This window comes from Juglans microcarpa x Juglans regia, chromosome 7S (assembly GCF_004785595.1).
Source record: "Juglans microcarpa x Juglans regia isolate MS1-56 chromosome 7S, Jm3101_v1.0, whole genome shotgun sequence".
Classification (NCBI taxonomy): Eukaryota; Viridiplantae; Streptophyta; class Magnoliopsida; order Fagales; family Juglandaceae; genus Juglans; species Juglans microcarpa x Juglans regia.
The window spans coordinates 2,949,617-2,972,736 of NC_054607.1; the positions used below are offsets into that span (position 1 = coordinate 2,949,617).

General features: G+C 34.5%; 1 protein-coding gene across 2 annotated transcripts; it reads right to left on the reverse strand.

Moving 5' to 3' along the window:
- Positions 1 to 10,388: 10,388 nt before the first annotated feature.
- On the reverse strand, positions 10,389 to 18,944 carry LOC121241452 (pleiotropic drug resistance protein 2-like). 2 transcript variants are annotated; one of them, XM_041139232.1, is made up of 20 exons: positions 18,268 to 18,944; positions 18,012 to 18,132; positions 17,400 to 17,488; positions 17,229 to 17,313; positions 16,573 to 16,863; positions 16,393 to 16,483; positions 15,389 to 16,289; positions 15,123 to 15,283; positions 14,879 to 14,982; positions 14,626 to 14,791; positions 14,410 to 14,541; positions 14,162 to 14,253; positions 13,472 to 13,804; positions 12,826 to 13,116; positions 12,644 to 12,727; positions 12,436 to 12,569; positions 12,096 to 12,323; positions 11,750 to 11,921; positions 11,367 to 11,621; positions 10,389 to 10,938 (listed from the first exon to the last, which is right to left on the reverse strand). In XM_041139232.1, exons 1-20 carry the CDS (start codon positions 18,645 to 18,647, stop codon positions 10,669 to 10,671), a joined length of 4,380 nt encoding a protein of 1,459 aa, XP_040995166.1. In that variant the 5' UTR covers positions 18,648 to 18,944; the 3' UTR covers positions 10,389 to 10,668. The 2 variants fall into 2 exon arrangements, with proteins under 2 accessions (XP_040995166.1, XP_040995165.1); XM_041139231.1 differs by having other exon boundaries at positions 14,162 to 14,307; positions 18,268 to 18,943.
- Between the last annotated feature and the right edge of the window lie 4,176 nt (positions 18,945 to 23,120).

Sequence of the window (23,120 nt, forward strand, 5' to 3'; positions counted from 1 at the left end):
CTACGGGTGGCGGGGTTCCATGGAAGTGGTCTACGACGAGGTTGGTGGCTGCTGGCGATGGTGCGGTGACAGCCACGGTGGCATTGGGTTGTGGTGAGAGAGAACCTGTGTGAGAGGGGCTTGGTTTCAAGAAGGAGAGAGGGAGAAAGGGGCTACGCCATAGGGGTTGGGTCCAATTGGAGGGTGCTTGCCGGCGTGAGGGGGAGCTGTCGTGGTGGTCTGTGGCCAGGGGTGACGCACGGGGGGGTTGGGCTGAGAGAGGGAGATCGAAAGGGGGAGGGGTTGTCACATGGGCTAAAGGGAGAGGGAGGAGAGAGAGGGAAAGTGGGAAAAGTGAGGGAGCTAGGGTTTTAATCCTAACCATTTAGTTGGGGTTTTCAAAACAATCTAACGGTAGACTTTAAATACTGATTTGAAAATACATAAACACTAACATAATTGAAAACACTGAAAATAATTAAGATAGAATATAATTTAAACTAAACTTTAGTTTATAAAATCTAGTCTTTCATCATTCATTAAATGATGAAGTTTTGCTAGTTACTTTTAAGAGAAAAAAATCATTTAATTAATTAGAGTTTTCAACTTAATTTAAATCCTATAACATTTTAAATAACTGAAATCATTTAGATAAAATGATTTTCTACAATTATAATATTTTTGGAGCTCTTAAAAAATATTACAATTGTCTTTCTTAAAATCAAACTTGGTTCAATAACACTAGAAATATCCCATAAAAATATTTTCAGAACATTTAAAATATTCGAGGGCTTTAAAACACCAGGCATACTTTAAAAATCAACTGCTAACATTAAAAATACGCCTTCGGGGTTCAGCATAAGGGATGAGACTCGCAATCGCTAGAGAGAAAGAGCGGGATGTTACATCATTTCCTCCTTATAGTGATATCACTATAGTATCATCTAGTGATATAACATTAGTATAACTACTAATATTATAATGATTTATATAGTTGTTTTATGTTTATATATAGACTTAAAGTGCATTAGTAGATTACTAGTACTATTATGTATTTATCAAAGATTTAAATGAATATGTTGATAATTTATTAGACCATAAAATGTAATTAATATATTTCTTGTTATTAGTAACATATGATCAAACAATATAAACGCTGAAAAATTATTAATTTATCGGCGTAAAATTAATCAATTGTAGTTATTTTTTTAAACAATATAAACGCCAGAAAACTCAATAATTTACCGACGTAAAATTGATCAATTGTCGGCGTTTTGTTAAACTCTGAAAAACCTATATATTATTTTTGGCGTAACAATATAAACGCCGGAAAACTCAATAATTGACTGGTGTAAACTTGATCAATTTTTGGTATTTTTTTAAACACCGCCAAAGCTATATATTATTACTAGTGTAATAATATAAATGCTGGGAAACTATTAATTTACCGGCATATAATTGATATATTTTTTGTTTTTTTTTTTAAACATTGCCAAAGTTATATATTATTACCGATGTAACAATATAAACACCAGAAAATTCAATTATTTACCTGCGTAAAAACTAAACGCCTACAATAATATATTTTTACCGACACATAAATAACCGCCGATAATATAAACGCCGGCAATTCTTAATTTTTTTGTAGTTGCATGCTAGAATGTTCGAACGTTCAGATGTTGACATGCGAACATGAATGAAAGTAGGTTCCACTATAATGCCATAGAATTAACGAGGGAAAGGTCCTGCCATTTTTTCAAAAGCGTTCGAACGTTTATTTAAATGTTCCCACATACACCATTCATCGTTTGAACGTAAATTTATTTGTTCGAACGTGAACCATATATATATATATATATATCTTTAATAATGGTTTATAAAAGGTTATAGTTATACAGTATATGTAACATAATTATATAACATAGTAATGTATATAGTATAGTATATAATGTAATATATAGTATACTATAGCAATCTAATATATAGTATAGTATATAGTTAGTATAGTAATCTATATAATTAGTATAGTGATCTATATAGATTAGTAATCTATAGAATATAGTTAGTGATCTATAAAGTTAGTATAGTATATATCATCTAAGTAAATTGTAATCTATAATTTTAATTAGTTGCTATAGTGTATATATATATATATATATTATAGATTATTATATTAATATATTAATAATCTATAATAAGTATATATTATATATTATAAAATAGTATATTATATATTATAGATTATTAAAATAATATGTATAGTATATATATTAATTTACTATATTACTATATTTAAGAAAATATACAATATATAATATTTACATATAAATATAATATATATAAAAACTTAATTCTGTATACGTTTGAACGTACAAACAACCAACATTCGAATGTTGCGAGTATTAAATAACGTTCGAATGTACATGTTGAAACCTTCGAACGTTACGTGCATATAAGATGAGCGTCCAAACACGAAGTGTCATTTCAACCCACCTCAAAATCCTTGAACAGTCGCATTCCGCCATCAAAATCGTCAGCACCATTGTCAATCGCCACCACAACTATCACAGAAGTAGTTCGCGTCCCTCTCTCTCTCTCTCTCCCTCTCTCCCTCCCTTTTGTAGTTTTTTTTTTATTGATTATAGGGATTTCAGTTCAAACCCATTTGGTGGCCGGAACTTCTTCTTGATTTTCCAGCCACCATGAGTGGCCAATGGTTAAATGACCACTGTAGATAGTTTACACTCAGTGTATACATCATTTCTATAGTGGTCATTACAAAATTAACATTGTATTTGAGGAAATCAACAATGGTTGAGTCGACTCAACCATTTCTGGGTTGTAACGTTTGAACGTCCCACATGTAACGTTCAAATGTTGTACTTCGAACGTATGTTATAATACGTTCGAATGTACTTTTTATGTTCGACGTTGAAATATAAAACATTCAAATGTAAAGTTTTCATGTTCGTTCGAATTCTTCATTTGAAAGTAACCATTATTTAGTTTGAATGTTTGTTTTACATTCAAACTATATGAACCAATGTTCGAATGTAAAACCTTTTAGTTTCTATTAGTCAAAATGTTCGAACTTAGACTTTAATACGTTTGAACGTCTTAATAAATACGTTCAAGTTCACCCTCACTTTCAAACTTATTTATATTGTACGTTCGAATGAAATACCTTTTGGCTTATTTCAGTTGTAACGTTCGAACGTAGACTTAGTTTTGTTGGAATGTCTCGTCAATTACATTCAAATGCATCCTTATGTTCAAACGTGTGGTAGTGATACGTTCAAATGTAAGGTTGAGTGGGTCTTTTGAAATGTAACGTTTGCGCATTAAAATCTACACGTTCAAATGTTATCCTTTTACGTTCGAATGTTTTTCCGAAACAGTTTTAATTTTCATGTGTGCATGTATATTATTTTTTTTTTAATTTTTTAGGATATGGCTCATCTTTTGACAACTAAAAAATAGAAGAGGGAAGGAACCGGCCATGACACTTCTAGGATAGGTTGTCGCATTGTTATGGTTGAACACGAAGTGTTTATCAATGAACTCAACTAGCTTATATGGGAGTAGAAAATCCTAAGAAATGTCTTTGTTCTTAGCTAGAGGCTGGACCAACATCTGCACACTGAGGGAGAGGATATACCCTTCTATGGTTCGAGAGTTTTATATGGATATGTGCTCCATGTCTCAGGATGCATTCTCTCACACCGTGACTGTACGAGGTGTTCAGTTCAAGGTTTCGATAGATGTCATCGACGAGCTACTCGGGATCCATTGCGTATTTGAGACATCGACTACAATTGATGCTCAGGCTGAGGATGCAGCAGATGTAGGCACATCAGCATCATCTACTGGCATAGTCGAGTCTATGGCCAGAGATGTAGACCGGTCAGAGGGCGAAGGTACTGATCAGCTTGAGAATGATGACCGTGATGAGAATTTCTACATCCTCACTGGGGAGACTGCACATCGGTAGAGAAGAAGAACACATTCTCCCAGACGTTGCTGCTACCATTTTCCACATGTTGCATCTTATAGTTGCAACAAAATTAGATTCTGTGGCACATAAGGCCACATTCAGTCGGACTCGCGCACAATTTCTCATACGAGTGGCACGCGAAAAGTCCATCGAATTGCCCCTGCAGATTTTTGAAAGGATCCTTATGAGGCGAGCATCATCTCTACTGACAACATCCCATATGGAGTGATCACTACTTGGCTATTACTGGACCGGAGAGTGCCACCCCAAGTGGAGGAGTGGTTGACTGAGAAAATGCGCCTACTCGACATGACCGCACACCGTCGGAGCATTGGACAAGAAAGGGGGAGTGCTCGGCGTAAGTCTGAGCCTATCCCAGATCTTGTTCCTCCAACCCAGTCTAGGCTGGTGTTGCTCCCCATAGTGGGAGTACCAATAAGCAACCGATGCGTACATCGGCAGGGGATGTGCGCCTTGCTTGGCTCAATGCATGACCTGCTTAGGTTGATGCGATAGTCTCAAATATTACAGCACAGATCGTACATATACATTAGAGTGTCACCGATGTTAGTCACCGTGTAGATATTCTAAATGACAAGCTCACCACATTGACTGAGGATTTTCATACATTTGTAAACAACACGTTCTAAGTATTTTGAACTTTTATCATATTTTGAATTTATATTTTAATATATTTCTTTTTCTATACTTTATGTAATGAACATCATTATTTAATATATCTAGTATTTTTGTATTTGAATTCTCAATCTTTTTTAATTTGAAATTCGATTTTTAATTTTAAAACAATTCACGTTCGAATGTTAATGACTATCGTTCGAACGTTTAGATGAATAACTTACACGTTCGCACGTAAGTGGGCTTAATGTTCGAACGTAACATTTTATATGTTCGAATGTAATCATTCCAAGATGACATATTTTGGCTTACATTCAAATGAAACAATATTATAGTTTGAACGTAAAATCATTTCTCGTCTACCTTTAGCGACGGTTGCCTGAAACTGTTACAGAAAATAATTTTTTGTGATGGTTCAGGATTATCACAAATTCAAAACCGTCACAAAAACTCAATTGTGTTGTATTGCTTGTCCCTGAAAAGAAACGAGGAAACTTGAGTGAAGGATATATAGCATGCAAATCAAAACCTCTAAAGAGTTTAGCGATATCGTTGAGCAAGCAATGATACGTATTATTCTATGTGACAAGAAGAAGATTTTCTTGGTTAGATTGATTATCGGGATTCCTCCTCCGTGGCCAGATGAGGAAATCAATAATAATTCATCATTAAGATTCCCGACCTCTTCTTGATCTCTTATTGATCTAAGCGATTGGACTCGCTTAGAACTCAAGAGCTCTATTACACAAACGACCTTTTGCATCTGCCTCCAGTACTCATCATATGGAGTATTTGATAATATTATTCGAAATGATATTTGAGCATTATAGAGAAATGATATTTGCAGTACTCTTAAAGTGTACAAGTCTCACATACTTTGTTTAAAAATTTGGATAAATTTGGGACAAAAAAAAAAAAAAATTTAATGGTAGATCTCATTTTTTTTAAATAAAATATGCAGAACTTACACATTCTAAAATTATAACTAGCCTTACTCTTAATTATATATTGCATTTAGGGTTGTTGAAATTCGTAGACGCAAATATTTAATTAGCACTCTTTCGCACTAAGAAAACAATTTGTGCATTTGAGTAAAAAAAAAAAAATTGTGCATGCATATGATATGAGTCATATCTATCATTTTTTTCATTAAGTTGGTACGAGTAGTACTCGGAAGTCGGCTCTTTGCATGGCCTATATGGACGAAAGTTAGCTGTTTGCATGGCTTCACAAGTAGTGCCGTACGTACATTTTAATTGGAGATGGTAGGTATGTATGAAGAGCTGTGCTAGGGATCAGTCATTGTTCACAACTGATATGTAGCACACATTACGTATCCATTATTATTATTATTTTAAAAAAGCAAAATGTTTTCCCCTCTCCCACCCGATTCCCTCTACTCCACTTGATTCCCTCTACTCCACTCGATTCCCTCTCTCGGCTCACTGCCTCACCCAGCTCTGCTGTGTGCCACCTGTAGTGCCACCGCCCACCACTATCGGCTCCCCCTCACGTCGGCAACCTCCAGTCACCTGCAAACCTCTACGGAAGCCCCCACATGAAACCTGAAATGGGTTCTCCTATATGGTTTGTCGTTGCTACCACCGCCATCGTTAGCCTCCAGCCCTACCTTTGAGGACCACCAAACCCCTTGACCTCCCCCTAGCCTCGTCAAGCACGGTAGCCCTCTCCCTCTCTTTCTTGAAATGGGTTTCACCTAAGGGTGTAACTGGTCCGGTTCGGTCTGGTTTTGGACAAAATCTAGGATTGAACCGGTATATACCAATTTTACATTTTTCAAAACCGATTACGTCCCGGTTACCCACCTAAACCGATACTTCCGGTTTTACCGATTTCCAGTCCGATTTTTTTAAAATGTAAAAAACATATAATAAAATGTTACTTCTTATGATAAAATGTTAGTAATAATTTCATATATATATTATGTTTAAAGCATATGATGAATTAAATTTTTATCTTTAAGATTAAACTTTTATTTTATAATTATAATAACATTATCTTATATATAATTTTATTAATAACATATGATTAAACAAATTACAAATGGTCATATTTAAGATTAACATTTTATGTTATAATTTATAAATTATAATATGAAATTATTTCATAAATGATATATAATTATATCTATTATATATCAAAATTTAAAATATAATTATATATTACATATAAAACTTATATATATATAAATATTTTGTATAATATATAAAATTAATTTTTATATATATATTTTTTCTCCAACCGGTCCGGTCCTAGAAACTATGGAACCAAAACCGGACCAGATCTGGCCGGTTTTCATAATATGGGAACGAGTCCTGGACTGGACCGATTTTTCGGTTTAAATTTATACCCCTAGTTTCACCCATACTGGTTCTGCCCTTTACCGAGCCGTACGCCACCACCTCAAGCTTCCATCAGCCACCACCAGCTCCATCGCACCTCCCTCAGCCCTCAATACTCAGTCATGCCTCTCATTTGGCCTACGGGGGGTATGTGTAGGGGAGAGGATGGCGATGCGGGTTGCGGGTGGGGGAGAGGATGGTGACGTCGGGTGGGAGTGGGGAAGAGGATGTCGACGCGGGAGGGTGGTGGGGGTGGGAGGAGAGGATGGGCGAGGGGTGGGGACGGGGGGGCTCGGGCGACACAGGGTAGAGAGAGGAAGAAAAATGAAATGTGTGAAATGATAGGAAAATGGGTTTTGTTGTGGGGTGTTTTTAGTCATTTTACTTAGGGACACATAGGGTATGATCCGGATGACCCAAAATAGTGGTTGCTCCCAATATTATTTCATGTATAAATTATATAGGAAAATAATACTATTCTGCCTAGTTTGTCTCTTTAAATTTAGGATAAATTATTTTTTAATATTAAACTTTTTTTTTTTTTCAAAATAAGTGTGCATGACTTGTATAAGATTGCCATTAGGGTTGTTGAAATTTGTGGATGCTAATATTTTAGCACTCTTTAATTCGTACGTTGACAACAATTTTTACGGAGCAGTGCTACTCTGCCACCCGAGTAGCACTGCTCGGTTTGACCACTAGTTATAAAATTAGTTTTTTTTATTTTTTTATTTACATTTTTTTAATATATTTAAATATTTTTAAAAAATAAAAAAAATACATTAATACATTTAAAATTACTTTCTTCATCATTCGGTTAAAAAAAAAAAAAAAACCAATCAGTCAAACCGAGGGATAACATTTGGACGGTATAGTGGTATAGTAGACTTTTCCATTTTTACGTGCATGTGATGAGTCGTATTATATATATAAATATAGGAAAATACTATTTCTACATAAAATTGTTACCGAAATTTTATATCGAAATACATTTTATTTTATTTTTTAATTTTATTTTACTTAATGATTAAAAAAATGTTTTTAAATGAATTTGTGATTTTTTTGTATTTTTTAAAAATATTTAAAATGTTTAAAAAAATGATTGAAAAAAAAAACAAAAAAAAATTAAATAAAACATTTGCCTTTCGGTAGAAGATTAAGGGTGTGTGTGGATGTTGAAGTGAGTTGAGTTGTGATAATAAAATATTGTTAGAATATTATTTTTTAATATTATTATTATTTTAAAATTTGAAAAAATTGAATTGTTTATTATATTTTGTATTGAGATTTGAAAAAGTTATAATAATGAGTTGAGATGAGTTGAGGTGATTTTGGTAACTAAACGCATCCTAAATCTTCTACGGTTGTAGTAGTTTCCATAAATATATATATATATATATATATATATATATATTCCATTAACTTGCTACGAGGAGTACAGTACTACTCGAAAGTCAGCAGCTATTTGCATGGCCTATAAGCTATTACAAAAGTCAGCTGTTTGCATAGTATCGTACGTATATATTAATTATGCAATTAATAGAATTATTCATGAATTAATATATTTTCGAGGATATTCAGACGACTCTGTATTCTTCATTAATTTTCCGTTTAGTCGTGGAATGCCTGGACCGGCGTAAATTTTAACCAGAAAATGGGTCTAGACCGGCATGAACCAATAGAATGAATAAGTTTTTAAAATATTGCCAAAATCGGTTGATCGATCCGGTTCCAGTTCTATGATTTTTAAGATCGGATCAAACCGATTCATTATATTATATATTTAAATTATTTTTTTAATATTATATATAATTTTTATATATAATAATATAAATTATAATTATATATAAGATAATATTATTATAATTTATAACATAAAATTTTAATCTTAAATATGAAAATTTATTTAATCATATACTTTAAATGTAAAATATATATATTAATAACATTTTATGACCTATTAAATTTTAAAAAATATAAAACTAGTGCATCCCTCCAATTTAATCTTAAATTTTATCTAAAATCATATTGAATTGGACCGGTTAAACCTCTATATATTATGACAATATTGACTTTGAAAGCCCGATTTGACCTTCGAAGAACTCTGAAAAGTTCCACGTTGGTCCAAATCAACATTCACTTTTCAATTTTCATGACAATTCTAAAGTTTTAGATGGAGTATTTGTCTTATAATTGTAAGCAACACGGTCTCATATAAGGCTGATTTATAGTTGGGGTATAATATAATATTTTAGAACTAACGTGGCTATTAGCTTCTTTGTATTAATTCCTTCTCCTGTAGCCAACTTAATTTGTTCTTTCGGCTTCTTGTGAAAAATGATGAAAAATAAAAGAAATTAATCGCACGTCACAAATATTTACATAGTTCGACAACATATCTACATATGATTTTATTCTCTTAAAAAATGTCAAAGTACACTTGTGGGTGAAACAACAATGCTTAGAACGATCATATTGTTCATAATAAATATATATAGGATTATATGGTGAAATCTTAAATTTTTAATTATCGCCTTATTTGCTTGAGTGAGTCTTAACTATCAAGTAAACTTTCTGTCAGAGTTTCGCTCGAATGATTGTTGCAAAAATATCGAGTAAATTTTTTGTTACACGATTCTGAGTCAAAAATCAAGTGAAAATTTTTTTCCGAGGACTTGCCCCCCGAAACCCCGGCACGAGACTTCGCCATTCAGCCTCATTGAAACTGCACAAAATAACCATGATAAATACTCCTCGGATCAAGATATCAAATCCGGCCAATAAATAAACTAGACTCCATACACAGACCCAATAGGGCTACCCATGTCAATCTTCTTACGTACAACAGTTGCAACTTAATTCCTTTCTTATAGGATCTGATCGAGTACTTCTGGCTCCTAGCAGATCATATCAGTAAAAGGTTAAAACAAATGAACAACATGATCTGTCAAGAACTAAGAACAATTTAATTTGCTTAACTCATCATTGAGATATCATTTTATTTCTTCTTTTCCGTGAATAAGTCAGAACTTTGTAATAGATTGAGATTCGATGAGCGCAGAGCATGAGTACTTTTCGAGGGGAAAGAATAAAATGTGGAAGCTTATTTTATGAGTTCGTTTAACATTAATCATAATTTTCTTTTGAGTTATATATGAAAAAGTGCGACAGAAAGCAGACAATATTCTTTTGAGTTTTTAATTATTTTATTATTGTATAATGACTAGAGATATTTTAACTAATTAGTTACCTATAATATATATATATATATATATATATATATCGTTATTTCTACACATTTCGCAAATATATAATATGTTGTTGGAACTGGAAAAAAACTGAACGAGGATCAATTAATATCAATTCCCTCTATATATGCATGCACGTACGGTCGGAACTACTAGGAAATTTTAATGCCCAAGTTAGATAATATGTGTATTAATGCAAATCCTGACATCCATGCATGTGTTTGATGACTTGGCAGGATTTGATCCAAGCTAGAGATAATGAGAATTTGTCCGACAAGAATTTCAGTTTCTGGAAATATAATTGAAAAGAAAGATTAAACAACAATAAATAACAACAGTACAACCCTATAAATAAAATGGTAATAGGGTTCAAATAATTCACTCATACACAATATTGCATGCATATTAATCTCATGAGTACTGTTGTTGAAACTTCTGATCTCTCTTTTTATCTCCTTTGGAAGTTGAGGAACTTGATGCCATAGGCAAAGACAAAGAAGAAAAGGAGGGAAAAGCCAATATGGGCAGCAGCAACCGCTCCAAGGAAGTCATGATCAAAACCCAAGTGCTTCTTTAGGTACTCCTTCACTTCCATATCAGCTTCTCCAGGTACCTCAATCATATCTGTCTTGTCACCCACCTGAGAAGTTACAAGGCCGTAGAGTGTCCAAGACACTGGAGAAGCCCAGTAATACCATCTCCACCATATTGGAATTTGCTGCGGATCATGTAAAGCCATTTGATTTCAGTCTTCTTTTTATGCAAAGCACTTGAAATCGTATAATGATCATGAATGGCGCATGAGGAACAAGATTGAGAATTTTAAACAGAGATTCCCATACAATGTGGAACATATATGTATGTTTTTTCTCTTGCGTTTGAATAAGCAGGTTGTTCTTCATATGGATCTCGATTAACATGCCTCCGTTTTAAATGTTACAGTGTTTTGGGCAATTTTTATGTCTCTATCTCAATCAGTTAGTTTTATGTTTTGATAAGTAAACAAACCAAATATCATGCAAATCAAATCCTATCATGTCAGCAGTTAGGAGTGTGTCCTCCACATGATCGGCTTACAAGTAAAACTCGAAAACAAATTTATTCTTGTGTGGTCTATACTCCTTTAAGTCGATATATCATACTTACCGTCCTTGGGATGAGGAAACCAGAGAACAGATTCCAGAAGCTTAGGAAGAAGGACATAACAATGGCGGCAATTTGGTAGCTGGGAGTGAGAGCCAGAAGCATCATCCCGTACAAGGTGAAGTATACAAAGCACATTAATATGAAGAAGTAAAACCAAAGGAATTTCTCTGCTTTCCAATCGAATCCGATCATCGAGTAAAGGATAATACTGTAGATAAAAGTTTGGACAATAACATATATTGTCTCCACAGCCACCTGTTGGAAATCAGATATAAATGCTGATTATTTTTACTGCAAATCAGAATCTTGCACAGTTTTTTGTTTCATTTGGTTGGGGGTTGTAAACTCATTCTTCTTTTCATGATAACACGACTTTCTTTTACCTGACCAAATGCATAAGGCAAGGCCGAGTACATTCCTGCTGCTCTTTCACGGTAGAAGACTGTCCTTTCAATTGCCACAACAGACTGCACTGCAGAAGTGTTGGTGCCACCAAGGAAAAGAACTGCTGCATACATTGCTCCCAGCAGATTCAGCAGGTCTTGTTCTCTTTTCCTGTTCACATAATAGTTTACAATATAACTCAGTAAGAGATAAAAACCTCCCTGAAAAAGCACATAAATAGTTCACTGATGGCTTATTCTTCCAACTAAGAAAAATGTACTTGTTGATGTTTATGTAACTGTGTAAAATCCAATAATACGGCTAGCTTGAACTTTTAAGACTTACGTCTGATGTCCTTTGTTCCAGAATATAAGTCCAAATAGAATGCCAATAACTATTGTCATTAAGAAACGGATTGTGTTGTATTGAGGGTTCCTCCAATAGGACCAATACTGCTTCCAGAAACAAGCATTGCATTGAGAAGTAAAGGATTGGGAATATTTGGTGCGGAAGTAAAGTTCCGTGGATCCCTGTGGTGGAGTACTTAGCTCTTTGATGAGTTCTTGATTCCTCCTGCATAAGTGAATAAATAGATGAAAACTTAGTATGGTTGAAAGATAAACTTTCAAATTGAAATAGGTGAAGACGGGCAGTTATCCATGGGAAATTTGGATGTTCTGCTTACTTGTACAGGTCAGAGTTGGCATAGATTTCTGCAAAATCCACATCATGTTGAACCTCCACAGCAGGAGAACTGACTTCTAGCATCCACGTAGCAGGATTATAGCCCTCTTTGATCTTAGGAACATTTGGGACAGCCTACAATGGTAATAGATATTAGTTTGTGACACTGCTACACGATTTTATAAACGAGTGTAGGATGAGATAATCACCTCAAAGTATTCTACAAGCTTGTGAGACTGGTGACCAAGGGGTCCAGCATAAATGACTTGTCCACCCCTCTTCATCAACAAAAGCTGTGCACAGGTTTATTTAAAATTGAGAAGTGTTAAGAGGATTTAGAACAATTAAACAAACAGGTTGAAGTGCAAAATGTTGATATTATCCCAAATACCTCATCGAATGCTTCAAAAATGTCAATGCTTGGCTGGTGAATTGTGCAGACAACTGTTCGCCCTGTATCCACCGTATTTCTCACTGTACGCATAACAATTGCTGCAGCTCTAGCATCAAGGCCTGATGTCGGCTCATCCATGAAGATGATGGAAGGATTGGCAACCAATTCCACGGCTATGGTGAGTCTCTTTCTCTGTTCAGTGGACAGACCATCTACTCCTGGAAGGCCAACTAAAGAATTCCTCAATGGGTTTAGCTCAACCAAATCCATAACTTCCTCAACAAACATCTACAGCACACAAAAGATAGAAATTGCTGTCAGTAACAACATTGGTGAAACTTTGAGTTGCTAGACATATAGTGAATTCACAATCACTGTGCAGCCACATACAATCAGGCACATATTTGCCATCGATAAGCCATCTTTCATATAAAGAATAAACTTTAGAATAATAGGATGAAAGTGCCAAGTTTATGTTTATCTTAGCAAGGTAAATTGACCTATCAAATTGTGCAGAAAATAAAACGAGTTCATGGAGGAAATACAATTTCAGGGGTAATCAAAGAATTAAATGTTGAAGATGAAGTAGGCAGAACAGATTACAAAATGAATGAAATTAGATGTAGGACAAAAGCAAACTTGCCTTTCGTGTTTCCTTGTCAACTTCCTTGGCAAGACGCAGCCAGGCAGAGTACACAAGAGATTCATAGACAGTAACATGGGGTGAATGGATATCGTTCTGTTCACAATAACCGCTGACCCGAGCAAAAGTTGCTTGGTTCTTTGGATAACCAGATATGCTGATACTTCCTTCAATATACCCTCCAGTTTTTCTCCCTGCTAGCACATCCATCAATGTGGTCTTTCCAGCACCACTTACACCAACCAATGCTGTTAGAACACCAGGCCTGAAAGCACCACAAACATCTCGTAACAGCTGGAGACGAGTCTCTTCAACTCCTTCATTCTTCATTTCCTGTTGAAGAAAAAGTGTTCAGCATCCAGATTTGAAAACATGGGAAAGGTTCAACAGTTTATGAATTTCTTTTATATTTCAAGATGCTACCCTGATATTATGCATAACTTTCTATACGTGAATTATTAAGGTAACAGTCACAATGGAGTTGTTCATCTCTTTCACAGAATCACAATATCTTGACAAGGTAAGAAGTTGAGAATTTTATTGATTTTTAGGATATTGCTCAAATAAATTATGGTCTCTCAATCGTAAAAGAAAATTCAGCCTTTATTATTTATTTTCCCTCACTTTATCTTCCTCCACTATAAGGTGATGCTGCAAGATGGAAAGAGAGATGTGGGAAAAGGGACTTACAGCAGGCATATCGACATAGTAGTTTACAAGATTAAATGCAAGTGACAAGGGCTGGAAAGGCAACACCATTCCCCTTCTAACGGGTGCTTGCACTGCAGAAGTACCAATTGTTGAGTCTGGAGTGTTATTCCCCGCCATTTCAATACCTGTACTCATTCAAATGTTATCATCATTAAAAGTAGTTACAAGTTTTTCTCCCTATTAACAAATTTTCATGATTTTACTAGTAGAACTGAAAGTTCTGGTACCTTCAAACAGTGGAGCAGTTGAAGCTGTACTCATTTCCGTGGTCTTTATTCTATGCTGGCCATTAGATGGCTGCTTTCCACTCTTCCTCTTATCATCCTCCTCGACAATGACAGATTTAGAATCTCCTAAAGCTGCATTTGATTTTCAAAGCAATGTCAGGTACATATTTCATTGCAAATACTAAATGGAGATTGGCACGAGAAGTAATCTCTTACGACTTAAAAATGTGAGTGCTAGAATAAAACAGATGTTGAATAGCAGAGAAAACCCAAGGAGTGCCCCAATACAGATCCAGAACCAATAGTCATCTTTAAACATGCCCCTGGCCCTGAGAAGAACCTTTCCTACAGTAGGTTCAGGAACATGTTGGTCGGTATTGGGCTGTAAAAAGGAAAAATGTAAGATAATAAATGAAGGTAGTTTTAATGGAGAAAATAATTGTTTTGCAAATCCTATTGGAGATCTTACCGCACTCCATCTTTCATCGAGAAACTCATTCATGACTATGGCATTCTGTCCATACATCATGGGAGAAACATAGTAGCCCCATATCATCCAAGGTTGAATGTCATCTAAACAAAGAGTAGGAGTTAGTTGTTTCCTTATGTCAAATATAAATGCATGAGGATCTGAGCACCTTTCCACACATATACAGAATCATCTCACTTGGGCAATAAAGACATAGAGATAACTAAAAGATTAAAATACAGACCTTTTGCAACAATAAATCCCCCGAGGACAAAAACCAATAGCAATGTGAAGGTGCCAAGCGTATTTGCCACAACTTGTGTTCTTCCTAGTGCTGCAATAAAGCGGAAGAGTGATAGGGCCATCTGATGGACACTGAAGAATGCTAATAACTGGCGGAAAAACCTATAAAATTTCAACATATTAGTGAACATAAACCATAAATTTACGTAGCTCCGGGAAGGTGGACTCTACTCATTTATTTCAAAGAATGTATGTGTATGCACGTACCTACTTGCAGCAGGAGCAAACCCAACAGTGTAATATGTGAGGCAGATCCATATTCCTGACTCTATCAATGAGAGGGGAATCCTGAGGAGCCAAATTGGCAACGCAAAAGCCCATGCTGGATAGAACAAGAAATCCCGCTGCTTAAAAAATACAGGAAGCCTAAAAATAGTCAATGCAAGTTCTGCCACTCCATTAAACATCACGTTAATGAGACTGAAGAACATTGCACCATAAAATTTCCCTCCATCTTCAATTCGACCATGCTTCATTTCTGTTCTGAAGAACACTGTCATGGTAATAATTGACATGATGGTGATCTGGGTTGTCTTGAATATATATACAAAAGAGTTGCGCTTCATCAATAGCCACTCTCTTGCAAGGCATGCCTTGAAGAGTTCCCAGTTCGAGATTCCATACTTCTCTTTTACTAATGCAGCAGGATGGGCTTTGGACCGATCATAAGGAATTCCAAGCTCTTCAGAAATTTTCTGGCCAATGTGAAAATTTTGGAAGCAACTTACGAATTCAGGGACACTGATATATCGGTAAGGCTCATTCTTTCTGCACCAGTACTGCTCCTGGTCTTTTTTTGATGTAACCTCTTGCAAGAAGTCTGCTACTCCTTTCCTTTCTGGGCACTTGAAGCCCACATTTTCAAAAAATTGAAGTACATTCTCTCGTGGACCTTGATAAACAATCTTACCCTCTGAAAGTAAGATAATGTCATCAAAGAGATCAAAGGTTTCAGGCGCAGGTTGCAGAAGGGATATTATCATTGTCACGTCCATGATATGAACCATCTGTCTCATAAACCTGACAATTTGGAAAGTTGTAGAACTGTCGAGACCAGTTGATATTTCATCCATGAAAAGGGCCTTTGCCGGTCCAGCCAGCATTTCTCCTGCATTCAGTATAATTGTTTCTATCAAAAACTGTTTGGTCTACGGGAAAAAGTACTGCCATCTAATTTTTCTTTGCAATACTTTGTGTCATCTTTTACATACCTGTAGTGACACGCTTCTTTTGTCCACCAGATATGCCCCTTCTCATCTCATCGCCCACCAAAATGTCAGAACAGATATCCAATCCAAGAATCTGCAATTCATATTTTTAAAAAGTTAGATAAGAAAAATCCTTTAGGTACATAAAAGGTCAGTTACCACTTGGACATTAAGGCAACATACCTTGAGAATATAGTCTGTAACAAGACTTGCTTCTTCACCTGCCATTGCTGTAGCTTTCATGAACGCATCTATCTCAGGATCTGGTTTGATCCCTGCTTGTTTTTCCCGTCTTGATAATTCAGCCAGCATCTCGTACCTGGTTCCGACTCCCAAGCAACGTCCCGAAAAATCCAATGTCTCCCTGACCGTCATTTCACCATGATGAAGATCATGTTGGCTAATATAAGCACATGTTCTTTGAGGAACAAACTCTGACAACTCATGACCACAGTACGTGACTCTGCCTGATATCTGTTCATAGTAATCAATGACAAAGTTTGGATTTCAGAATATGACAAATGTTTCTGGAATTATTTAGGATTTAGCAGATACTTCCAGAGTCTATTGTGGAAGAGCTCATTAATCAAACAATAGTTATAGAATTAAGAAACATTCTGGGGCATATTTGAAAGAAAATGAATAATTCTTCATGAACTTTTGGGACACTAGAAAATCCAGCATTACCTTCTTGTTGCACTTTTCAAACAAAACGAAACAAATCCATATAACAAAATGGCGTGGAAGTACAAATAATATATAAGTTATAATGAACCATTCAAGACATAGAAGTTTTTGGCAGACATGTCCTGGTGAGATGAGAGGAGGAAATGACACACCCTGAGATCCTTGTCCCTTTTCCCAGCAAGTGCCTGCAGCAATGTCGTTTTCCCTGATCCAGGAGGTCCCAGAAGCAGCGTCATTCTGAACAAAAGACAGTAAACTAATCAACGAAACACACACCATAAATCAAAAGCTCTGTTACAGATAAGTTTGCAAAAATCCAATACCTCGATGGCTTCACTATTCCACTCACATCTTGTAGAATTTGGACAACCCTTTGCTTTGATGGGAACAGCTTGAGTACCCCAAGAAGAGCCTATCATCACAAAAAAAATTATAAACCAAACCATTTATCAGTAAGTATACCAAACTGTAGAGAAAATTCAAGCAATATTTTCTCTTTGACAAATTGACATGACCAATTTTAAAATCTCTTTGCAACAGAGATTATGCCCAAGATTGCTTATTGCATATCCCAGTCTTAAGACCCACACAGTCAATTTGTATAGAAAATGTCCAGAATGAAAAATCATACCACTTTACTTTTAGAGGAAAAAAGAAGAAGAAAGATATGTTTCACCATTATGCATACCAAGCTGTGAAACCATTCTTAGAGTTCCTTCCCACAGTAAAAGTAAGGAAGAACAAGAAAGAAAGATTGAGAGAGAATTTCTCAAATTTGGGAAAAGCGATGACAAAAGCGAAGTTGGACTATGGAGGATAGAAAACTTTGTTCTATAATTTCCACTCGATAGAAAGCTAAAATATAACTGAACAAGAAAAATAATATATATATATATATATCTATATATATATATATATATGGGAGGAAAAAGTACCTCAATTGAATTCAAGGTTGAGTTGAGCAGAGTTGGGAGTGCCCTGGTTCCAACATACGCATCTCCTTCAATTGATAAATGCTCAAACCGGACTTCAATAGTTGGAATCTCAATTCCCACCCTGAAGCAAATAACCAAAAAATCTTAAGAAAATAACAAAATAAAAACCAACAAAGCCAAGAGAAAAAAGAGGAACGAAGATAAACATGATAGAAAAATACACAACCAAAAGTACTATAGCCTGCTCCAGTCTCACCTATCAGTCCTGTCTCTAAGCCTACGAAGAAACTTCTCATTATCATCTTCAACAACCTTGAGTATACTCTCAATGATATTCTTCTTGTCCTGCGTCTGAAGATTGGTAACATCAACCTCTTCATAACCAACCCTCCCATTATCCAAAACCTGCTTCAGAAATCCCTTCCTCAACCTGTCATACGTGGGAAGCCGCTCTAACGCTGCCCACTTCAGCTCCTCTTCGTCATCTTCCCTACCACTCCTCTGAAATACATCCGGCTGTCCCGTCCAAGCCTCGCGGAAGCTGGCCGAGAAGTTTTTCTTGCTGGCCGACCGGAAACTCGCTCGCCGGCTGCTCATGGACCTCACAAGCTCATCGCCGTCCAAAGCAGCCGCCATGACGACACACTTATCACTTCCCAATACACAAAAGAAATTTGTGCTAGCTCCTCCTGAATCTAACGCCTCAAAAATTCTCAATAAAGTTCAACGTGTTAAGCATGCAACTGTTTAATGACCACTTATAAACTGTTTTGTTGAATTTGGAGGATATGGACATGAAAGAAAGCCTTTTTTGGTGAATTCAGAGGTGGGTTTGGGCATGGGATTATGTAGGAGAGGAAGGTGAGAAGGAAGAGTAGGGTGGTGACAGAAATGGGTATTAGAGAGTTTAGAGAAGTTCAAAAGTTTTGCATGAAATGATGCGACTTCTTGTTTTAGATAGCATGGTCGAAAGGATCCGAATATTTTTCCAATTCAGTCGTTGTTTCTTAGGACTCACTCGGACGGATTTCCTTAAACAGGACAACCATATACAGTTATACTTTCGATTCTTAAATCTTCTACTCCTAACTAATCTGTAATTTGGGTGCAGTTCATCTTTTCAACAAGAGTAATGCTTAATACAATTTTAAAATGTTCTAGATTCAATATTTAATTTTTTTTTTATGTAAATTTTAGATTAATTTACTTATTTTTTTTTAAATAGAATACACGAACTTTGTATATAATAGAATTGAAAATATTATTTTTCTTCCAATAAAAAATCACACCATGAGTATGCAATTTTCCAAATTTATACCATAGCTGGACAAATTATGCCCTTTAATTAATTGCCAAGAGAAATTTATAAGTAATTTAGGAGAAAAACAAATACTAGGACGTTACTAACCTTTTTAAATTGTAATTACTAATTTCCTATTTCTTACTAAAATAAACACATGAACTATTAAGCACTTACTAAAATTACCCAAGATTATTCTTCACTCTGTCACTACCTGTCATGCTGGGTTTTTTCAAGGCATATATAAAATTTTACAAAAAAAAAAAAAAAAAAAACAAAATCTTTTATCTATTTTTCATCGAAAAAGAGTAATAATAATCTTCATCGATGATTTTTTTATTCTTGATCACATTAATTAATATGACTCATTGAAGTAGTCCGAGTCAGTCCAATTCCACATTCCCTTTTCTTGATCATATTCTAAAGTTTTAGTTGGAGTATTTGTCTGATTGTAAGCAACTCGGTCTCATATTAGACTGATAATTTATACTATGATATGTCATATACATAGGAAAGAAAATTGAAATTTCTCTAAAGTTTTTCTTTAACATCAGAAGTACTACAACATCCCGTAAAAGTAATTTTATATAATCACGTGATTTTATAAAATACGTTAGATCTATTTTATAATAAAAATAATTTTATAATAATTCACGTTAATTTATGCTTTATTTTATAAAATTAACTTAATTATTTATCTTTTTCCAATATCCTTATAATAGATCTAGCACATATGATAAGATTAGGATAGTAGTAGAAAATATCCCAAACTAATGATGAACTTGGCATCATCGAACACAACATTCTAGAAACATTCAAAGAGATGATGCGTACAATGCCGGCCTAATTTAAGAAAAGCATATATATGATTTATGGTCAATATATTTATTTATTTTTAGATGCAGGGTATATATGTCGGACTATCTGTTGTTCATGTACTCAATATGTCGGACTATCTGTTGTTCATGTACTCTATGCAGGGTATATATAAAGGTCGACATCCCTTCAACCTATGTTGAATAATAAATAAATAAACTTTATTAATTTAAACACAAGTTTTCGATTTTATTATTATTATTATTATTTTTTTTTTTATGATTTGATGTCTTCTTAAAATCATTTAGGAGAAATTCCATATTTGATGGCAAAACTTTTTTAATGACCATATGATATTGACGTTCGAGACAATTGGTGAAAATAATTTCCGATATTTTTTTCTCAAGTAGTGAGCAAGTAATGAGAGAAGTCTACAACTAAAGGTAATTATTTGTCGAGTAGTGCTATATGTGTTTGAAAAAATTTTCTTATCTGCTATTCACCACTTCACACCTTACATTTTATAAAAAATATCTTATACCCTATGAAAAATACCCTCACATCTTATGAAAAAGTTATAGATGTGGGGTACTGTAAGAGTGAATAGTAGTTGATGCATAGTAAATTCCTGTGTGTTTAAATTTTATTTATAATTTTACGTACAAAACTCATTTTGTCAATTTTATTTTTTAATTTAAATTTTAAATTTTAAATTTAATAATTTTCAGTATATCAATAATTGATACGCATAGAAGTAAGTTATTTATAAATTTTTCTTAATTACAGTTTGTAAGGGACATAAGTAGTATGTAAATAGTTTTTTTTTTTTAAATTCCATTTTCTTACCTACGCAAGGTGTCGAAGTAGTAAGATTTTTTGAATAAGTAATTATACATACACCTATCACTATATTATAACTATTTTATAATTTATTTTACAATTAAACATTATAATTGTGTTACTTCATTAAAAATAATTTTAATTTTAGTTATTACAGGCCTCGCCTCCCCTCCAACCCAATTCCTAGAAGAATTGAAATAATAAAACCTTTTAGAGAAGGAAGTGCGGAGAAATGATATGTTTTTCTATCTAATTTAGTCTAGTGGTCCATAAACCAAGCAAGCTTTGTTTGTTTCTTTCAATAATAATATTACGTACAGTTATAGAGTGCGTAAAAATTATACAGTCATTTTGAAAAAGAGTATGATCTATTATTAAAAAATTAATTTTTTTCATATAGATCCCGTATTCATTTACTTTTTTTAAAATGATTATGCAATACTTACATACTCACAACTACAACTATTATTTTTCTTCTTCTAATGCCTTCTTGAGAGCACCACAGCAGCAGGGACTTTTGCTCCCCAAAACATCCTAAAAATTTTGAATAAAATTTATTTATAAGCATTTTTTTTACACCCCCGATACACTATTAATGTAAAAGTATTCCACATTAGTTATACTAAGAAATTATTGATATTTTAATATTTTTTAAGTTAAAATAAGTCTCACTATAACTAACATATCATGTATCTCCCTAAGAGAATCAATGATCGAATCCCTCATTCTCCATTTAAAAAAAAAAAAAAACTAACACGTCAACACACCGACTTAGAGCACTAGCATTAATTTCTCTATATGCATCTTTAAAATCACATCTTTTGAAAATTGATTTTGCATATCAAGAAAAACTCTCACATTTGATTATGTATTTTTGAATCAAATAATAATAAAATATTATTATTATTTTCAATTTTTTTTCTAAAAATTATTATTTTTATATATTTTACAGTTAGCACCATGTGCTCAAAAATACAAGTTTCATATATCTAAATATTACTAGTTTCATATATCAAAATGACAAATTTTATCAATAAATATTAATATGTACTAAAAAAACATTTTGTATCATCAACTTAATATAAATTTCATATATATATATATTTTAGAAATCAAAGGTTTTTTTTTTCTTTTTTTTTATAAAAGTTTGATTTATTGATTGTCCTCACTTTTGACTGAAGAAAACCGTGGTTACAACTAACAACTCAGTACACAAAATCAAATAAAGACTTCAAACAAGCAAAAAGCACCAAAAAACATTATACTATAATATATGGCAATCCTAGGAGATCCAATCTTAGCAAACCTCTCACCTCTCTCGGCACCTCCATTATATTATTCCACGTTTTCGACTGCCCATGCGCACTCAGAAGAGCCAAACAGTCAGCTGGGCTATTACCTTGTCGGTAGATATGTTGCACTTGATAAGTAAACAATTGTAACAATTTCATAATCTCCTCCCAATAATCTTCAGCATACCAAAGATTACATCGTGCACCTTTGATCCAGTTAACCACCACCATGGAATTAAGCTCTAAAATCACATTGAGGCCCCCAGGATTTTCACAAGCCGAAGACCAAGTAAGAGACCCATTAATTCAGCATAGTTATTTGAACCCCTCCCTAGTGAATTTGCAAATGACAACAACATTTTCCCATCCTTATTTCTCACCACAACACCTGCTCCTGCACAACCAGGATTTCCACAACTGCAACCATCAACATTGAGCTTTAACCAATCCTCCTCCGGTTTCATCCAATACACCAATTTTGGGAGCGTTCTTTTAATCGGTTTGATAGGAATATTAAATGCTCTCAACGTGGATTCATCCCAACGCGTCATGCTCTGTCCAGCATTAAGTTTCTCCCCTATACGAGCCAGCCAAAATAAAACATTTCTCCATACCTTGTCTACCGGATCTTGAATGCCTTCCATACGAGCTCGACACCTCCTAATCCATAAACACCATGTGATGATTGTTGGCAAGAGACCAAACACTTGTCCCATTTGAGACTCCTTGGCAACTTTATGAAGCCACGTTTCCACCCTTTCCTTCCAGCTCCTACCTGCCACATAAAACATCCCCACCTGCACATAGCTTCGTCTCCAAATTTCTGAAGCTATCTGTCCATCCACCAAAACATGCTCTAGG